General features: G+C 46.5%; 1 protein-coding gene and 1 long non-coding RNA gene across 7 annotated transcripts in view; one reads left to right on the top strand and one right to left on the bottom strand.

Moving 5' to 3' along the window:
* Positions 1–1,294: 1,294 nt before the first annotated feature.
* On the bottom strand, positions 1,295–20,876 carry LOC129712449 (uncharacterized). Of its 3 annotated transcripts, none has more exons than XR_008726058.1 (3): positions 20,707–20,876; positions 18,176–18,708; positions 1,295–1,873 (listed from the first exon to the last, which is right to left on the bottom strand). It is a non-coding gene; the product is annotated as an uncharacterized LOC129712449 (long non-coding RNA). The 3 variants fall into 3 exon arrangements; XR_008726059.1 differs by lacking the exon at positions 1,295–1,873 and adding an exon at positions 14,385–14,589; XR_008726057.1 differs by lacking the exon at positions 1,295–1,873 and adding an exon at positions 14,385–14,589 and having other exon boundaries at positions 17,862–18,708.
* The window catches only part of fli1 (Fli-1 proto-oncogene, ETS transcription factor), a 71,529-nt gene continuing 69,243 nt past the window's right edge, over positions 18,751–21,036 (top strand). The window contains exons 1-2 of one of the 4 annotated variants that reach the window (XM_055660886.1): positions 18,751–19,192; positions 19,784–19,867. In XM_055660886.1, coding sequence (XP_055516861.1) covers positions 19,133–19,192; positions 19,784–19,867 — 144 coding nt within the window. In that variant the 5' untranslated portion in view covers positions 18,751–19,132. Of the gene's footprint in view, positions 19,193–19,390; positions 19,868–21,036 lie in introns of those variants that run through there. The other 3 variants (XM_055660887.1, XM_055660885.1, XM_055660884.1) reach the window with 3 other exon arrangements.

Here is a 21,036-nt window from a genome sequence, read left to right on the forward strand (position 1 = left end):
TGGGAGAATTCAATGTTCATGCCAACCGGACGCAAGCTACCCAGGAGGAATATGAGGTGCTGTTCCTCCAATTTCCGGTGTTGCTCACTCTGGCAATGGAGGAGACCCAGGACAGAGAGGTCGGATTGGAAAATGGAGGGGGAGTTGAAGTGCTGAGCCACCGGGAGTTCAGGTAGGTTATTGCTGACTGAGCAGAGGTGTACGGCGAAACGATCGCCCAACCTCCGCTTAGTCTCACCGATGTAAATCAGCTGACATCTAGAGCAGCGGATACAGTAGATGAGGTTGGAGGAGATACAGGTGAACCTTTGTCGCACCTGGAATGACTGCTTGGGTCCTTGAATGGAGTCGAGGGGGAGGTGAAGGGACAGGTGTTGCATTTCTTGCGGTTGCAACGGAAAGTGCCCGGGGAGGGGGTGGTACGGGAGGGAAGGGAAGAATTGACAAGAGAGTTGCGGAGGGAGCGGTCTTTGCGGAAGGCAGACATGGGGGGAGATGGGAAGATGTGGCGAGTGGTGGGGTCACGTTGGAGGTGGCGGAAATGGAGGAGGATTATTTGTTGTATTTGCCGGCTGGTGGGGTGGAAGGTGAGGACTAGGGGGAGTCTGCCCTTGTTGCGAGTGCGGGGATGGGGAGAGAGCAGTGTTACGGGGTATGGAAGAGACCCTGGTGCGAGCCTCATCTATGGTGACGGAGGGGAATCCCCGTTCCCTGAAGAGCGAGGACATTTCCGATGCCCTGGTATGGAATGTCTCATCCTGGGAACAGATGCGGCGTAGGCAGAGGAATTGGGAGTAGGGGATGGAGTCTTTATAGGAGGCAGGGTGTGAAGACGTGTAGTCCAGATAGCCATGTGAGTCAGTGGGTTTGTAATGTATGTCGGTCAGGAGCCTGTCCCCTGCGATGGAGATGGTAAGGTCAAGGAAAGGTCAACTCCCCCTCTCATTCCCAATCCGACCTCTCTGTCCTGGGTCTCCTCCATTGGCAGAGTGAGCAACAGCGGAAATTGGAGGAACAGCACCTCATATTCCGCCTGGGGACCTTGCGTCCGGATGGCATTAACATTGAATTCTCCCAATTTTGCTAGCCCTTGCTGTCTCCTCCCCTTCCTTAACACTCTAGCTGTCTCCTCCCACCCTCCCATCCGCCCGCCCTTGGGCTCCTCCTCCTCCCCTTTTCCTTCCTTCTCCCCCCCACCCCCCATCAGTCTGAAGAAGGGTTTTGGCCCGAAACGTCGCCTAATTCCTTCGCTCCACAGATGCTAGTTTCTCCAGTATTTTTGTGTGCCGTCAATATTCTTACCATTGTTTGAGTAAAAATGTTCCTTCTCAATTCCCTGTTGTACATCTTGACATCTATATTAGGGTGAATGCAGTCTTTTACCTGGAGTAGGGCAATTAAGAACCACAGGATATAGGTTTAAGATGAGAGGGGAAATATTTAATAGGAAACTGAGGGGTAACTTTTTCACATTTCACTTTTCCACGTGGGTGTATGAAACGATCTGCCAGAAACTGTCATTGTGACAGGTACTGTTACAGTATTTAAAAGCCTGAAGAAGGGCCTTGACCCGAAACGTCATCCATTTCTTCTCTCCAGAGATGCTGCATGCCCCGCTGAGTTACTCCAGCTTTTTGTGTCTGTCTTCGGTTTCAACCAGCATCTGCAGTTCCTTCCTACACAGTATTTAAAAGGTACCTATCTTATACTGATGAAGAGGCATGGGAGAGGGCCACGCTATTAGGTTAGATGAGAATAGTGCCAGTTCCTCTAGCGCTTTGTTTCTCGATGAAGATTCCAGCATCTGCAGTCTCTTGTGGTCCCAGTCAAAATAGATTGGTCTGATTGACCTATTTTCTTCCATACATCGTATCTGAATGAATGAATGAATGAATAAGTTTATTGGCCAAATATTCACATACAAGGAATTTGCCTTGGTGCTCCGCCCGCAAGTGACTTGACATACACTCACAGTTAAGAATGATACATAAAACATTAAACATTAATAATAAAACATAATTATTATTATTATCAATAATAAATATTGATTAAACATGTGAATTAAATAAAACACCAGAGCAAAAGGAGGCTACATATTTTTGGCTATTGAGTAGAGCAACTACTCATGGAAAAAAGCTGTTTTTATGTCTGGCTGTGGCAGCTTTGACAGTCCGGAGTCGCCTTCCAGAGGGAAGTGATTCAAAGAGTTTGTGGCCAGGGTGAGAGGGGTCAGAGATGATCTTACCCACTCGCTTCCTGGCCCTTGCAGTGGACAGTTCGTCAATGGAGGGAAGGTTGCAGTCAATAACCTTTTCAGCTGATCGGACGATTCGCTGCAGCCTCCAGATGTCATGCTTGGTGGCTGAGCCAAACCAGACCATGATGGAGAAGGTGAGGACAGACTCTATGATGGCCGTATAGAATTGGACCATCATTGCCTGTGGTAGCTTGTGCTTCCTCAGCTGCCGCAGGATGGCTTTGACATTCTGCTCAGGACCCTTCTTTACACTGAATCATGCTGACATTTAATCTCAATTTGAGATTTATTACATCTTTCCTCATCTAATTACCAGCAAGATCTTATCTTATGCTTCACTGAAACAGGCCCTTTGGCCGAACTTATCCATACTGATCAAGATGTCCCATCGAAACTAGTTCTTTTTTGTTGTAATTGTACCTGCCTCAACTACCTCCTCTGGCAGTTTGTTTCATATACCCACCACCCCTTTGGTTCCTATTAAACCTTGCCCCTCTCACCTTAAACCTATGTGCCCTGGATTTTGATTCCTTACTCTGGGCAAAAGACTCTGTGCTTCCATCTTATTTATGTCCAGACTCCATTTAATTGTATTAGAAGGAACTGCAGTTGCTGGTTTATACCGAAGATAGACACAGAGTGCTGGAGTAACTCAGCAGACCTATTTTGAGTCACAAACTCCTCATTCATTCGGAGAGGGCGGGACTGGTTTCAGAACTAGACCGTGAAGGTTTTGTGTGTAGGAAGGAATTGCAGATGCTGGTTTAAGCCGAAGATAGACACAAAATAGTTGGAGTAACTCAGCGGGACATGCAGCATCTCTGGAGAAAAGGGGATGGGTGATGTTTTGGGGTCGATCCCTTCTTCTGACTTCAGGTGTCTGAAGACTCAATTTCTTCTTCCACAGTGCAACTGCAATTTACGATCTAAACTATTTCCTTCTCTCCACAGAGTCTGAAAAAGGGTTTCGACCCGAAACGTCGCCCATTCCTTCTATCAAGAGATGCTGCCTGTCCCGCTGAGTCACTACAGCTTTTTGTGTCCATCTTCGGTTTAAACCAGCATCTGCAGTTCCTTCTTACACACACAGAACCTTCACGGTCTTGTCCTGAAACTGAACGGCAGAGTCCCGCCCTCTCCGAATGAATGAGGAGTTTGTGCCTCAAAATAGGTCTTTCAGTAAAAGTATCCCGGGAGGTCTGAAACCTGGCGGCCTCTTAGAGAAATGAAACGGATCCTTCACGGTAGAAAGGTGACGGCAGGGAGGGGAACCGCTGGGTGGAAATAAATGGGGCGATTCATTGCTACAGAAACATCTCAGAGAGCCCCGGCTCGCTGCTTGCAATCTGCACCCTGCGAGCATTCCTGTTATTGATCATTGGCTTTGAGCCACGGGAGGCGCAACCCCTTGGCTGAAACACCCTTAATTGGAAGCGAGTTTCATTTTCCACATTGGCCAGAGAAACGCCACCACACACACACACACACGATTGGTTTCCGGGGGAGAAGGGTTGTAACTGATGCGCGACCAAGGATTCGAGTAACGGCGTTAACCGGGTTGAAAATGGTTACTTGAAATAATTTTACCCCATGAGGGCAGAAGTGGGCAAACACACACATGGATATTCTGGAAGGACAGCCTTGGAAGGGTGTGTGGATGTCCTCGGGCTGGTAGAGTCAGCCGCTTCTGGCTGATCCTCTGGAAGATAGATCTGGTTTAGTCTCCCTTCTTTCGTGTGGCGTGCGCAGCCTAAAGTTGTTGGACAACTTGTTATATTTGATCTTCCGTGTTGATTGCATTAGTCGAAACAGGGCGGACCACGTGAAGGTTGCAATCTTCCACCCCATTTAGTCTCCCTGAAAGGACATTCATGAGCATCTAGCGCGGAGTGATTTAAAGTCAAGCAACACCCGTCCCTTAACCTCCCCCCTCGATTCCATCCAACGACCCTGACAGCCCTTTCAGGTGACGCAGAGGTTCACTTGCACCTCCTCCAACCTCGTCTACTGTATCCGCTGTTCCAGGTGTGGACTCCTGTACAAAACGGCGATCTCCGCTCAGTCCACCTCAACTTATCCTGATTTCCCGGTTGCTGAACACTTTACTTCCCACTCCCATTCCCACACTGGCCTTTGTGTCCTGTGCCTCCTCCATTGTCAGAGTGAGGTCCAGCACAAATTGGAGAAACAGTACCTCATATTTCCCGTGGGCATCTTACACCCCAGGGGTACGAACATTGACATCTCTAACTTCAAGTAGCCCTTGCTTTCCATCTCCCCATCCCTCCCCCTGTCCAGTTCTCCCACCAGTCTGACTGTCTCCGACTACATTTTATCTCTGTTTGCTTTGCTGTTCACCTTCTCCCAGCTAACAATAATCTATTCTACATTTTTCTTGATCTCCATTCCCTTTGTTCTGTTTTCACACCTTACACTTCCTTATTTATGTATCTCCCCCTCCCCTGACATCTGTCTGAAGAAGGGTCTCCACCAAAACGTTTAAAGAAACCCATTCCTTCTTTCCAGAGATGCTGCCTGTCCCACTGAGTTACTCCAGCATTTTGTGTATATCTTACTTTAAATTATAAACATGGTTCTGGAGGACCTCAATGTGTCGGGCAGAATCTGTGGAGCGAAATGGACAGATGATGTTTTGGCTCAGGACCCTCCTCCAGCTCTACAACACATGCCATTGTCGCCAGTCTGAAGAAGGATCCCCATCAGAAATGTTGTCAGTCCATTTCTCTCCTCAGCACTTGTCCTCAGCCCCGCCTCCGAGACTTTATTCTCGAGCGGGTGCCGGAAGGGATGTTGCCTTCATGGTGACTGACAGATGAGAAGACCAATCTGCTGAACTCACGGTTTTTTAAACCTTCATATCTTTTGTAATCATCCACGGATGGGAACAGAACTTGGTGGGCTTGCAGGAGAGGAGAATGGTGAGTAAGGTGGCGAAAAAAATCCTAGCAATAAAGGGTACCATTTTTGCTCAATTTAAAAAAAAACGGAAATGGTCAAGATGAGAGTTTTAGTAATAGTAAAGATATTTTAGATCAGATCATTTCCCATTTTATTAGCCTGACAGCGAAATAAGCAATGCAAAATGTGTAATTTGGGACATAGACATTGTGGGCCGAAGGGCCTGTTCCTGTGTTGTACTGTTCTATGTTCTATGCACTGTACATGCTGGGTATCAGGGATCAAAAGAACAGAAAACATTGGAAACACTGAGCAAGCCAGGCTGCATTTGTGGAGAGAGAAACAGGGTTAAGGTTTGTAGTTCGGACTGACAGGGGCATTGGTCATGACACGTGAACTCTGGTTCTGCTTGCACAGGTGCTGCTGCCAGTGGCCCGCTGGTACATGGCACTCCCGTCGAAGAAATTACGAGGGAGCGGCAATGACAATCAGCCCATAATCCATGTGAGGGCCTCCCTTCCTGGTTGACGTTCCGGTGTTACCTGGGTTCAGCCCAGGCCTGCCTCGTGTGCTGGCTGGAAGGCCAGCAGCATACCAATCGCAGAGGGAGAAGATGAGAGACTGCAGCCCTAGATTTTTGCCTCCACCACAGTGAGGAGGTGTTTGGAGGACCCTGGCCATTATTGTATCCAAAAGGAAATTCAATTCAGGTGCTGCTGCCAGTGCTTCAATCCCCCTCTTCCATTGGGCAAAAGTCCCTCTCTTCTCCCCTCTTCCATTGGGCAAAAGGTATAGAAGTGTGAAAATGCACACCTCCTGATTCAGGGACAGTTTCTTCCCAGCTGTTATGAGGCAACTGAACCATCCTACCACAACCAGAGAGCAGTCCTGAACTACTATCTACCTCATTGGGGACCCTCGGACAATCCTTGATCGGGACTTTGCTGGCTTTACCTTGCACTAAACATTACTCTCTTATTACGTATCTATGTAACATGTATACATATCATGTATCATGTATACACTGTAAATGGCTTGAGTGTAATTATGTATTGTCTTCCCGCTGCACGCAACAGAAGCTATTCACTGTACCTCGGTACATGTAACAATGAACTAAACTGAAACTGTGGTAGCTGGCCCTGGCACTAGTGTTTTCGAAGGGCTTTTGCTGATGTATGTATCTGTTGTTACTTTGGATTTCCATTAAAACAAGGTATAACTTTGACTTGTTCTCCTGCATTAAATGACCCTATTTCTGTGCTTTGTGTTTAATAATAATTGCAGCCATCTCTTTATTATATGAATCAACCATAGACACTGAAAACAATAGTTGCACTTTAGAGATATGAGCAAGCTATGAAGTGCTGGAGTAACTCAGCGGGTCAGGCATCATCTGGGGAAGGTAGACACAAAATGTTGCAGTAACTCAGTGGGTCAGACAGCATCTCTGGAGAAAATGAATAGGTGATGTTTCGGGTCGAGACCCTTCTTCAGTCTGAAATGGACAGCAGTTTCATGCCGGGACCTTTCTTGAATAATCTAGTGCATTCTAGGCCTCTACTTGCTGGAGTTTAGAAGGTTGAGGGGAGCCTCATTGAAACCTACCGAATAATGAAAATCCTGGATACAGGGAATGGGGAGAGGATTTTCCACTAGTGGGAGAGTCTAGGACCAGAAGTTATAGCCTCAGAATAAAAGGGAGTACCTTAAGAAAGGAGGAACTTCTTTAGTCAGGGGGTGGTGAATCTGTGGAGGATGGCAGTGGAGGAATGGGTGACTGGTAAATTCACTGGTGCTCATGGTTGATTGAATTTAAAGCTACAGAATTTAAACGTGCAAACTCCACACAGAAACAGGTCCTCCTGCCCACCGAGTGCACGTCCACCATCGACCACCCGTTCACACCATTCTGGAGAAGGGTCTCGGCCCGAAACGGCACCGATTCCTTTTATCCAGACATGTTGGCTGACCCGCTGAATTACTCCAACATGTTGTGTCTGTCTTCGTTTTAAACCAGCTTCTGCCTTTATACCTGCCGGTCCACCCGACACACTAGTTCTATGCTATCCCACTTTCACATTCACTCCCTGCGCACTTGGGACACAATGTGAATGTCACTGCGGTGAATTAGCCTACAACCCCGCACATATTTGGGATGTGGGAGGAAACACACGCAGTAAACGTGCAAACTCCACGCAGATCGCAACAGAAGTCGGGATCGAACCCGGGTCTCTGGCGCTGCGAGGCAGCGGCTCTACCTGTTGTGCCACTGTACCTCGCAAGTGAAGTGATCACAGCGCAAATATTGCTTTACTCTATGCCACGCAAATATTGCTTTACTCTATCTATGCCACTTGTTTAGACATGCCGGCTGTTAATGGCAAGTAAAATCAGAAGAGCAATGATTAGAGATACTCTGACCTTGAACAAATATTAACCACTATTAAAACCACCGTTCAAAATATGACCGTATTACATTTCAGAAGACAGAATATTGTGTAGAACACGAAGTTCTGGATAACTTAGCGGCGCTTTCTGCGCTGCGTATTCTAACATCTGCGGCTCCTTATGTCTCCACATTGTATGAGATATTTCCGTAAAGAGTGAAGATAGACACAGAATGCTGGAGTAACTCAATAACTGCTGGAGTACCTTCTGATGAAGGGTCTCGACCCGAAATGTCATCCATTCCTTCTCTCCAGAGATGCTGCATATCCCGCTGAGATACTCCAGCTTTTTGTGTCTATCTTCGGTGCAAACCAGCATCTGCAGTTCCGCCCTACACATGTAGACTCTATGAATTACAGATTCTGGTTTATTTTAAAAGATCAGACACGAGGTAACTCAGCGGGCCAGGCAGCATCTCTGGAGGACATGCTGAGGCGTAGGAAGGAACTGGAGATGCTGGTTTATACTGAAGATAGACACAAAGTGCTGGAGCAACTCAGCGGGCCAGGCAGGCAGCATCTCTGGAGCACATGGATAGGTGACGTTTTGGGTCCCTATCCTTCTTCAGACTGAACGTATTAGGGGAGAGAAAACTGGAAGGACATAGTCTGGACTAGACGTGCATTCATTTCCGCTTCCCTAATACCAGTTCCCCGCTCTCTTACTTTCGACCGATTCCATCTTTCATTATTCCTCGTACATTGTCCCCCCCCCCCCCCCCCCCCCCCCCCCCCCCAAGTTTCAGTTTTCAACTCTCACTCTCTGCATCTTATTTTCTTCTCACGCGATCCCGTTATTCCTCGCTCCAGAAGATAGACACAAAAAGCTGGAGTAACTCAGCGGGTCAGACAGAGAAAAGGGACAGGTGACATTTCGGGTCGAGACCCTTCTTCAGACTGAGAGTTAGGAGAAAGGAAAACGAGAGATATAGACGGTGAAAGAGAGATACGGAACAAATGAATGAAATATATGAAAAAAGGTATCGATGATAAAGGAAACAGGCCATTGTTAGCTGTGGGCGAGGTGAAAACCAGTTACAGACAATGAGACTCAACAAGCCAACTTTACTACTCATTGTCTATAACTCGTTTTTATCGAGCCCACAGCTAACAATGGCCTGTTTCGTTTATCATCGTTACTTTTTTGTATATCTTTCATTCATTTGTTCTTTACCTTTCTATATCTTTGTTTCCCTTTCCCCCCAGACTCTTCTTCTTCTTGCGTGTGGCATGCACAGCCTAAAGTTGTAGGACAACTTGTTCTATTTGAGCTTATTTGATTATGCACGTCGGGTTGATTGCATTCGTCGAAACAGGGCGGACCACGTGAAGGTTGCAATCTTCCACCCCCTCCCCCCCCCCCCCCTTCTATTTGGTATGCACAGGGAGCTGCTAAAGTCTTGTAGGACAACTTGTTCGTACAGTTTTTGGTCTTATCTGAGGAAGGACATTATTGCACGCCGGGTTCAGGACTGTCTTATGAAGAAAGACTGGATAGACTTGATTGCATTCATCGAAACAGGGCGGATACTCTCGTGAGAGGTTGAAACTTACAAAATTCTTAAGGGGTTCAGGCTAGATGCAGGAAGACTGTTCCCCCCAGGACACAGGGGTCACAGCCCCCCCCCCCCCCCCCCCACAGAGGGTAGTTGAGGCCAGTTCACAGATCTCAGTCTGAAGAACGGGACTGAGTTGTATGATCGACCCGAAACGTCTACTCCCACCTAATTTCCTTCTCTCTCAGTCTGAAGAAGGACTGCCTTTTCCCAGAGATGTTTGCCTTCCCGCTTCTTCTTCTTTCGTGTGGCGGGCACAGCCTAAAGTTGTTGGACAACTTGTTCTATTTGATTTTCCGTTTGTGCACGTCGAGTTAATTGCATTAGTCGAAACAGGGCGGACCAGGCAAAGGTTGCAATCTTCCACCCCCCTTTCCCCGCTGAGTTACTCCATCTTTGGTTTAAACCAGCATCTGCACTTCCTTCCTACTCAGGTCTGTCTTAACGCATGGGCACGCTGGGCAGTTGCCTGGGGCCCCGCGAGCATAGGGGCCCCATGCTAATCTATGTATTGTAGAATGTTATTGTAGAACATGAAAACCGAGATGAACATCACAGGAGCGTGATAGCATATTTGACTCGGCATCAAGAAACTGGAAGTGTAGGGGCCCCAGTGCACTGCTTTGCCCGGGGGCCTATAATGCTGTTAAGAAGGCCCTCTTCCTAGTGGCCTCAGGCAGGATCCCTTTGTGTTTCACCTGCATGGTTGCTGTACCCTGCTGACCATGGCTCCAGTTCCATCTCATCCTCCAAGGTTTTTCTAACTGGCCGCGTTGCTTTAACGGCAGCCGCTTTGTGTGTCGTGGACCCGGACGTGTGAAGAGAGATTGACAGTGAGCTGGTATTTGCTTCAGGTCCTGAGTAAAGGCTGTGTGCATGCAGATGCTGGGGGAGCCACCAGTGTAAGTATCCAGCTCTTTTTCTCCAGAGCCGCCCGCTGGCTCAAGATAAAGGCGAAGAAAGTCATGGAGGAACAGCCTGATGAGCTCGGGATTTGATAACCCAACACGTTGCAACCGGGGTGATATGGATTACATGCAGGTCGATAAGAATTGGATTTGGCTTTGTGTTTAGATACAAAGAACTGCAGATGCTGTTTGATACACAAATGATCTGGAGTACCTCAGCAGGCCAGGCAACATCTCTGGAAAACATGGATAGATGATGTTTCCAAGGCCCCAATTTCACCTATCCACAGATAGACACAAAGTGCTGGAGTAACAGCGGATCATGTAGCATCTCAGGAGATAAAAAAACCCGTTACATTTCGGGTCAGGACCCTTCTTCACAATTAAAATGAATTTAAAGTAGGGTCCTGACCCGAAACGTGACCTACCCTTTTCCTCCATAGATGCTGCCTGAGCCTCAGAGTTACTTCAGCAATGTGACTACCTTTGGTTTCAACCAGCATCTGCAGTTTTTTGTTTCAACGTCGCTTACCCATGTACTCCAGAAATGCTGCCTGACTCCTTGAGTTACTCCAGTATTTAGTGTCCTTTTGGTCTTGGCTTGAGTTTGAGCTTGAGTTTAGTTTGTTGTCACATGTACCGAGCTACAGCAAAAAGCTTTTGTTGCGTGCTGACTGTATGATTACAATCGAGTCATCCACTGTACAGATACATGATGAAGGGAATACCATGAATAGCATTTAGTGCAAGATAAAGCGAGTCAAGTCGATCAAGTATACTGTAATCCACCGGTCTCCAACTGCTCTCTAGTTGTCGAAGGATGGTTCAGTTTCCTGATAACAGCTGGGAAGAAACTGCCATGTTTGGCACAGTAATTGTGGGCCAAAGCCCTGTTTTTGTGCTGTTTAGTTCAGTTTAGAGGTACAGCACAGCAACAGGCCTTTCGGCCCACCGAGTCCGCACCGACCAACGATCCCCACATATTAACACTATCACACACACACACACTAGGGACAATTTACATATACAAAGCCAATGAACCTACAAACCTGTATGTCTTTGGAGTGTGAGGGAGGCAACCGAAGATCTCAGAGAAAACCCACGCAGTCACAGGGAGAACGAACAAACTCCGTACAGACAGCACCCAGATCGAACCCAGATCTCCAGCGCTACATGCGCTGTAAGGCAGCAACTCTACCGCTGCCCCCATGTTCTATGGTTATTAACATTGGATTTTTGACTATTATATATTACCGAATCACATTGTGTTAGCAGGCCTGCCATGCTGTTGCAAGAAGAATTTCATTGTTCTGTTGCCAGTTCACACAACAATTAAACAATCTTGATTCTTGACTAACACTGATTAAAACATATAACGGTTTTGTGATATTAATCCAAATATACTAGAGGGTCCTAGTACACTACCAATCCAATGATACAACTATAAAACTATATTGGCCAGTATTTCTGGTCAATATCCATTTAAACTACATTCACCATTCCAGGATAATCTCAATCCAAACACGGACAAGAATCTAGAGGAATTACAATCCATATACAGTATATCTATGAAACTAACTCACTTATATCCAAACTGTAGGATACTAGTTATTAAAATATCAACACACGATATGAGATAGAAGTATGAAAACGCACACCTCCAGATTCAGAGACAGCTTCTTCCCAGCTATTATCAGGCAACTGAATCATCCTACCACAACCAGAGAGCAGCCCTGAATGACTATCTACCTCATAGGTGACCCAAGTGAGCCTGAAGAAGGATCCCGACCTGAAACGTCACCCTTCTGTTTTCTCCAAAGATACTGCCTGATCTGCTGAGCTACCCCAGCATTTTGCATTTATCTTCAGTATATACCAGCATCTACACTTCCTTGTGTAGGAGGGAACTGCCGATGCTGGTTTTACACCGATGATAGACACAACATGCTGGAGAAACCCAGCGGGACAGGCAGCATCTCTAGATTGTTCAGCCTGAAGAAGGGTCCCGACCCAAACGTCACACATCTCTTTTCTCCAGAGATGCTGCCTGACCCACTGCATCACTCCAGCGCTTTGTGTCTATTGGTGGCTATGGTAGCTTGATTTAAAAATATCTGGACCTCATGAAATAGAATGCAGCAGTTTCGAATTAAGGAAATATGATCCTCTCATTAGTAGGCAGGAGCTTTCACACGGTCATTTGCTTTCGGACCCCTGCAGCTATCAGCTTTTCCATGAATTATCTCAGGATAGTCATGCTAAGAATTCTGTAGGCCTTAGTTTTGACAACACAAAAGCAAGTTTGATATATTTATGTCTTATAGTTTTCTCTCCAAATATATGCGCATGCAAGCACACACACACGCACACACACACGCACACACACCACACACGCACACACACACATATGCACACAAGCACACGCACACAGGCATGCACGCACACACACACGTCCGCACGCACGCACACATGCACACACAAATATGTACATATGCACATAGACACGCACGCGCACACGCACACATACACACACACACAAACGCAGCCATGCACACACACAAACGCACACACACGCACACACACACACACACACATGCACACACACCCACACACATGCACACATGCACACACACACAACACACACACACGCGCACACACACACATGCACACACACAAGCATATACACACACACACATACACACACACACACACATACACACACACACATGCTCACACATACACACATGAACCTGACACACACACACGTACAAAATATGTATTCAAATATAACCTCACTTAAATTCACCCCAACATACAAACATTTACATAGCGCTATGCTGATTCGAACATGTCTTTATATGAACTGAAATAGATTTCCCACTTCAAGTCTCAAACCAAGATGTATATATCCACAAATAACGTGGAACCAGCCATCTGGGCCAGACTAGTGTCAGTCAATGAGTAATTGGGCATTCCCTGGCTGCAAATTGTTTTCATCACTTTTACCTAACTCTTTCCAATCACTTTTCTAACCCTTTCCTGTATCTATTACTCTAATCTAGGTAGGCATGGCTTGTGCATGAGACATCTTGTCGCATGTAGATAGCCAGCAGGTCTTGGTTAAGGGCAGATCCTGTCTGACCAATCTGGCTTTTTTTTTAAGAAGACTAAAGTGTATTGATGACGGGAGAGTAGTAGAGGTGGTTTACGTGGACTTCAGTAAAGCTTTTGACAAAGTTACTTGTGGGACACTGGCTGGGCCCTTAGGTTCAGGGGCAAGTTGGTGAGAGGTACAGATACTGTAGACTTCAGGAAAACTTTCCCCATATCAGACATAGAAAAAACTAGAGGACATCTATTCAGGAAATGTGGTAAGAACTCTGACGCAAGTGGTGAGATCTTCTCAGTCTGACTATTGTAAGTAGAAACATAGAACATAGGTGCAGGAGCGGGCCATTCGGCCCTTCCAGCCAGCACTGCCATTCAATATGATCATGGCTGATCATCCAGAACCAGTAACCTGTTCCTGCTTTCTGCCCATTCCCCTTGATCTCTGGATACTTTCAAGGAAGAGCTAGATAGGGCTCTTAAAGATAGCGGAGTCAGGGGATATGGGGAGAGGGCAGGAATGGGGTATTGATTGGGGATGATCAGCCATGATCACATTGGATGGCGGCACTGGCTCGAAGGCCCGAATGGCCTGCTCCTGCACCTATTGTTTATTGTCTATAGTCTATTGATTCCGTCCCCATATCCCTGAAATATGCTGCTTGAGAGGGTGGTGATAGCAGAGCCACAGGGGAAGCCCCTGAGCCAGCCCAGGCACAGAAAACTTGCCTGGAAAGGGGAGCCCTCCGAGCCATGCTCATCTCCCGAGAGACAGAGTGGATGGAGCTGGCGTCGACGACAGAGACGTGAGTGGCGAAGAGCAAGGCTGGTAGGAGAGGGAACCGGGATCTGGCCAACCGCATCCTCAAGGTCAGCTGGGGGTGACGGGCGAGGAGAGGGACGTTGGTTCCCAGGTCGACCCACACATCTAAAGGAAGACGATGGCTGGAGCCCCGTAGTAGCCTGGGGGCTGCCTGAAACGGGAACCACTCACAATACCTAAAGTGTGGACTGGACTCTCAAGATGCATGCTGGATCGGTAGTTGGGATTCAGTCGGTGGGGGCGCTGCGAGTCAGCTGCCCTGGCAGCAGCGTGATCGTTATTTCCACTTTTTTTTTTTTTTTTTGGTGTGTCTAATGTTAGTTTAGGTGTCTCTTGGTGTGTCTTATGTGTGGTGAGGGGGGGGGGGGGGGGACTGCTTTTGGTCGCCTCCTCGACGATATGTTGGCTGATCCGCTGAGTTGCTCCAACTTTCTGTGTCCATCTTCAGCATCTGCAGTTCCTTCCTACATTGCCTGAGAACCAGGCCCAGTGCCCCAGCAGTGTTAACTCCTCCTTCTGTATCATCTCTTCAATCAGGTATTTATTCATAATGACTTTTTCTTTCTGTAGTCTGCGGTGAATGACAATGTACAAATCTGGTGATTACTACATTTGAGTTCCTACTTTTAAATTCATTCTCTAGTTCCCTGCATTTATATTTCATCCCTAGTTCCCCACAGGTGCTGCCTCCTGCTTTACACTGCTATAGTCATGTAGCCTGGACAGAGGCCCCTTGTGGTCTGATAGTTCCGAGAGGTGGATGCCCTGGACAACTGTAGTACATCCTGGACTGATCTCTTCCTGAGCCACTAATATTCACTTGTGTTAGGCTCATGGCCCTCTAAAAATTTCCCTCTAAACATGTCCTATTCAAGTACTTGAGCAAATATCTCTTAATAGTTGTGATTGTGACACCACTTTCCGGGAACCATGTACTTATTCCCCAAGGTCTCTCTGTTCTATAACACTCATTATGTCATTCACTATGTAAGTCCTGCCCTGTTTTGACTTCCCAAGTTACATCAAATCATATGTGCCTCCGCCAAATTGCTCACAGTTAAATTCCGTTCCTTCCTAACCAGACTTTTGGTGGCGATATGTACTGTGATTGTTTTAGCTGTTCATCACTCACCCCACTATCATTAACCTTAACCCCCCGTCTTTCTTAAAACCCCTTACCATCTCAGACTATTCTGCAGCACAGTGAAATCTTTGATCATGGCACCTGAGAACTCAAGCATCATCCAGGAAGCCACAGAAAGTGTTATCTGTCACCCTTTGTTCCGTTGAATCTTTTATCACCGGGAGCCTCTGGTCCTTTCTACATTCATTCCAGATGACTTTAGTTGCACATTCTTGAAGAAATGGATAGTCAAGTGCTAGGCACACTACAGTAGAGTTGCTGACTCACAGCGTCAGAGACCCAGGTTCGAACCTGACTACGGGTGCTGTCTATACGGTGTTTGTACGTTCCCACTGTGACCACATGGGTTTTTTCTGGGTGCTCCTGTTTCCTCCCACACTCCAAAGACGTACAGGTTTGTAGGTTAATTGGCTTCAGTAAAATAGTAAATTGTCCCTAGTGTGTAGGACAGTGCTAATCTACGGGGTGATTGCTAGTCGGTGTGGACTCGGTCGACCGAAGGGCCTGTTTCTGCTCTGTATCTCTAAAATCTAAAGTCTAAAATAAAGAGTGGTGGACTTAGCCCATTCCAACATAGGGCCGGACCTTCCCTTCCAGCGAAACTATCTATATGAGGCACTGTCCAAAGAAGGCAGCATCTGTCATCAAGGATCCACACCATCCTGGTTATGCCCTCTTCTCGCTACTACCATTAGGCAGGAGATACAGAAGCCTGAATTCCCACACAATCAAGTTTCCTACAACTATCAGGTTCTTGAACCAACCTGCTCATCCTCCCTCACCAATGGTACACAATGGTCCACCTTTGCTTTGCTGTTTTTCTTTCTAATTCTGTTTTTGTACTAATGTCTTGTGTTATTGCCACAGTCTTCATTCTTTGAGAAATGTAATGTTATTTACACACAATATGTTTATAATTTGTTTGGTGTATCTATCTGTATCCATTTGAATGTAATGTTGCTGCAAGCAAGAATTTTTATTGTAGATGTACCTCATCTCACAAATGAAAATAAACTCAACTAGACTTGAAGGCAAGGGGTGATGTAATAGAGGTATGGGAAATCATAAGAGAAGTAGAGGGGGTGAATGTACATATTCTTTTTTCACCACAGTTGGGAAATCAAGAATTATTGAGCAGAGGTGTAAGGTGAGAGGGGAATGATCCATTGGTGCTTTGATGGGCAAGTTTTTCACACAGATACTGTTGGATGGTTAAGGCAGTAAAATAATTTGGCCAGATACATGGATACGATAGGTTTAGAGAGATATGGGCCAAATGCCAATAAATTGGTAGGAAGGAATTGCAGATGCTGGTTTACACCAAAGAGACAGAAAGTGCTGGATTAATTCGGCGGCACAGGCAGCATCTCTGGATAGAAGGAATGGGTGACGTTTTGGGCCGTGACTGTGACCCTTCTTCAGACTGAAGAAACTATGTTTAAACGATTTCCGCAATAGGCAAACACTGTTGTGTCCTCGCTCCGTCTTTAAAATGTTTAAGAATGAACTGCAGATGCTGGAAAATCGAAGGTAGACAAAAGTGCTGGAGAAACTCAGCGGGTGCAGCAGTATATATGGAGCGAAGGAAATAGGCAATGTTTCGTCCCGAAACGTCCTTCGCTCCATAGATGCTGCTGCACCCGCTGATATGAGTTTCTCCAGCATTTTTGTCTACCGCCTTTAAAATGTTCCCTGTCGCTCCTTGCTGTTTATCCTGTTTATGTGAATTCCAATGTGTGTTCATGATGTCCTCGAGGCTCAGATAATGATAACACAACCATTATCATCGCCATTCTTAACTGAATTCAAACGAGTTTACAATTTAGAGTGAATAATGTGTAGGAAGGGACTGCAGATGCTGGATTACACAAAATTCTGGATTAACTCAGCGGGTCAGGCAGCATCTCCAGAGAGAAGGAAAGGGTGACCTCAGTCTGAAGGGTCTCGACCCGAATCGTCACCCAGATGCTGTCTGCCCCGCTGAGTTACTCCAACATTTTGTGTCTATCTTTGGAGTGAATAGACACTGCGAACAAGAGTGGGAATGTGGCGTAAATCAAACATTCCAGTTGAGTCAAGAGTTTAGACTATGGAAAATTGAGTCAAGAGTTGGCAGATGAAGATTGTCCCTAATGTGTAGGGAGTGGATGAGAAAGTGGGATAACACAGTGGTGTAGGAAAGAAAACCTGCGGATGCTGGTTTATACCGGTTCCGACCCGTAACTTGGTGAATCTGTGGAATTCATTGCCACAGAAAGCTGTGAAGGCCAAGTCCACGGAGATTGATAAATTCTTGATTAGTACGGGTGTCTGTGGTCGTGGGGAGAAGGCAAGACAATTGGGGTTGAGAAGGGAAGACAGATCAGCCATGATTGAATGGCGGAGTAGATGGGCTAATTCTGCTCCTGAAGCCTATCAACTTATGAAGCTCACAATCATCTCCAAAATAAGAAGCATCACAGGAGTGGTGATTTAAAAATGAAAATAAAATTAAAATAAAGGTTGGCATGACCTCTGTGGGCCGAAAGGCCTGTTTCCCTGCTGTATCTTTCACTCAATCCAATCAATCAAGAGCCTTTAATAGCTAGACGCACTCACATGAAGTCTGCATGTAAATGTGGTGCCTCACTTTTACGAAAAAAATCCTTCATATTTTTTTCTATCGACGAATGAATGTCAGATTTAAAAATTGTCCAGACCTGGTGTTGCTTATTTTCATTGGATCCAGAGCTGGGCCCTGTGCCAGATCCCCCTCATTCATTCATCCCCGCCTTGGTTTACACCGAGAGGTAGGTGTGTGTCTGGAAGCGGAGGCGCTGTTGCTTGAGCGAATCGAAACGTAAGCAACAACCCCAAAGGTTTAAAAAAAACCGATTCAAGCTTTTTGTGTCTATAATTCGTTAACACGATGCGATTTCTGAATGAACGAGACTAACTTGCCCTCTCAACAATAACTGAAACTTCCCCCCGCAAAGCCACGAACTAGTTAAAAACTTGGTTGGAATTTAAATACCTTGCTCAGTTCCGTTAGAGTATAATTGACGGTAGACCTGAGCTCAGACGAAGCGACCCGGCTGGCCCCTTTCACCCCGACTCTTTATATGTTACAGAGAAAAATGTTTCAATATGTTTGAGTCTGGCCTATTCTGGGGGAGGGGAGTAGCCAGATTTAAGGAGCAATTAGATACAATGTCAGTACGACCCTAACCGGTTGTTTACAAAATAACGAATGTTTTATTTTTTGTTTCTTCTTTCTTTGGTGCTTGGGTTGGGTTTGGAGCCTTATATATATATATATTTTATTTTAAATGTTTCTAAGAATCCTGCTTTTGAGAAAAAAAATGCTCAAGTTTAAAGGCGGACTTGGAGCTCCACACAGCGTTCAGCACTTGGTTTAACTTTTCCAAAGAGCAGAGAGAGAAGTCAGTTTCTGGCGAGGGTTTTCGGTGAGTGAGTGCTGGCGTTATTTGTTCGACTTATCCTCCGGGCGACCCCACAATTCACCCAGGCTGGTCGCCATTTCAATTCCACAGCAATTAATTAGAACTGATAGAGCAAAAAAAAATAGTAAACAAAGTTTAAATAGATATATATGTTTAAAAAAAAAAGTTATCATCATTGAACAGTATTCATAATATTATCCTGGGGTTTTCCAAACAGCAGCTCTCCGGTACTTTGAGACACGCGGGCTTTGTTGCAACTAGGGATTCATTGTGAAGACACGTAGTACTGGGCTAGCTACTCACTGCTAACCCGCTTACTACTCCAGCGCACGGTAGCGGAGTCACAAAGCATAACAGGTCTTTTAACCAACATTAAAAGTGAGTGAGCAGGGGGCTATCACCAGCAACATAACCAAATATAACCGATAAATGATCCACAAACGACCTGGGAGTGGAAGGGGCCGTTGAAAGCATTTGAGAATAAATGCAATTATATTAATTGATCTGATTACACCGACTTTTAACGGATGCAACACGACAATCGAAGAAAACCCGCGAAATATGGGGAGATCGCAGAGGGCGTGAAGGTAAGAAGTGAATGGAACCCGAAAGGAAATTGAGGGAGGAAATAAGAGCGTAGTGGAAAGTTATTGTGAGAAACGTGGAGGGAATGAGTGGAAACATGGCAGTGGGGTGCTGGACATCTGTTAAACCTGCCAGAGATAACGCAGGAATGAAGGAAGTCTGAGAAGCAGAGATAGATGCAGTGAGTGGAAAATAGGGATATCGATAGCGAATAGATAAGGACAGATGGGATTGAAGAAGGGTCTTGACCTGAAACGTCACCCATTCATTTTTTCCAGTGATGCTGCCTGCCCCGCTGAGTTGCTCCAGATTTTTGTGTCTATCTAAATTAATCTTGGGTAGCTAGATAAACATCTGGGGGAAGAGGGCCGGGCAGTTCAGAAGCAGCATCACTTTGCAGGAGTTTGTGCGTGGATTAGGGGGGAGAGTAATTTTCTATCCGAATGAGTTTGGGTCCATGCCCTGCCCGCACCGTGAGGTTGGAGTTGGACACTTGCACGGCCCCGACAGGAAATATAGGGAGATCTGGGCGAAGAGGGGCACTGGCCCAATCCCACTTTTGTGCACGCTCTCAAATGTGGGACTTCTTGCAGGACGTGGAAGCAAACGGCTCGCGGCACGGGGCAGCTTGGAGGACAATGTTTCAGACTGTCCCGGACACCTCATCTTACGTGAAGGTAAGATCGAGGCGGCAACAAACCCAACCGGAGCCGCGCAGATAGATGAGACCTGGAGATAAAGTCAAGAAATGTAGCCGAGGGGAGATGTCCTTTGGTGTTAGGGAAGAACAGAGGATTATTTGAAGATAGACACGGAATGCTGCAGTCACTCAGCAGGATGGGCAACATCTCTGGAGAGAAGGATTGGGTGACGTTTTGTGTCGTAAGAAGGGTCTGAAGAAGGGTCTCGGCCCGAAACGTCACCCATTCCTTTTCTCCAGAGATGCTGCCAGTCCCGCTGGGTTACTCCAGCATTGTGTGTCTATCTTCGGTGTAAACCAGCATGTGCAGTTCCTTCCTACACAGAAGCGTATTCGATGTATGCTGGAAACGCGATATCGAATTGATCACAATTTGACCAGCGCGTAACGCCCCTGCTATAAATTAACTCCCATTTATAATTTATTTAATTTAAGATTCCCAGTTAAACCGTGACCACCCGCGGGTTCCACCTCAGGCTGGCGCCAACGACCAGGGGAAAAACACGAAGTGTTGGAGGAATTGAGAGGTCAGGCAGCATCTGTGGAGGAAATGGAACTGAAAACCTTTCTGTTGGATCCCTCCATCAGTCTGAAGAAGGGTACCGATCTGAAACGTCGCCTGTCCACTCTCTCTCTCTCTATCTCTCTCTCTCCCCAAATGCTCTCTGACCCACTGGCTTTCTCCAACACGTTGTGCTTACAAGATTTCAGCATCTGCGGTCTCCTGAGTCTATTAAAGAGAAGGACCCGGCTAGCCGTTTTCCTTAATGTACGAATGAAATTCGCTCCGTACCGCCAGCCCCAGTTTGTTCTTACCGGAGTGATATTACCGGGTGTGTGTCGTTCATTCGTTCCCAATTGACACTCCGCCTTGTATGTCATTTCTAAAAGGCGACACAGTGAAAAGATATCCTCGGCAAAATGGGAGGCTTCTGGCGCGACAGGTCAACTAACCTCTCCACATATTCAATAAGTTGATTACAAATCTCAAATGATAGCAGCGTCGCCTCGAATCCCCCCTCTCCCCCCCCCCCCCCCCCCCCCCCCCCCCCCCCCCCATCTCCCACCCAACTTCAACCTCAGCGGCGAGCATCGATTCCAAATCCTACCATAATTATCCCTTTACCCCACTGCGTCAATGTCAGC

This window comes from Leucoraja erinacea, chromosome 32, assembly GCF_028641065.1.
Source record: "Leucoraja erinacea ecotype New England chromosome 32, Leri_hhj_1, whole genome shotgun sequence".
NCBI classification, from domain to species: Eukaryota; Metazoa; Chordata; class Chondrichthyes; order Rajiformes; family Rajidae; genus Leucoraja; species Leucoraja erinaceus.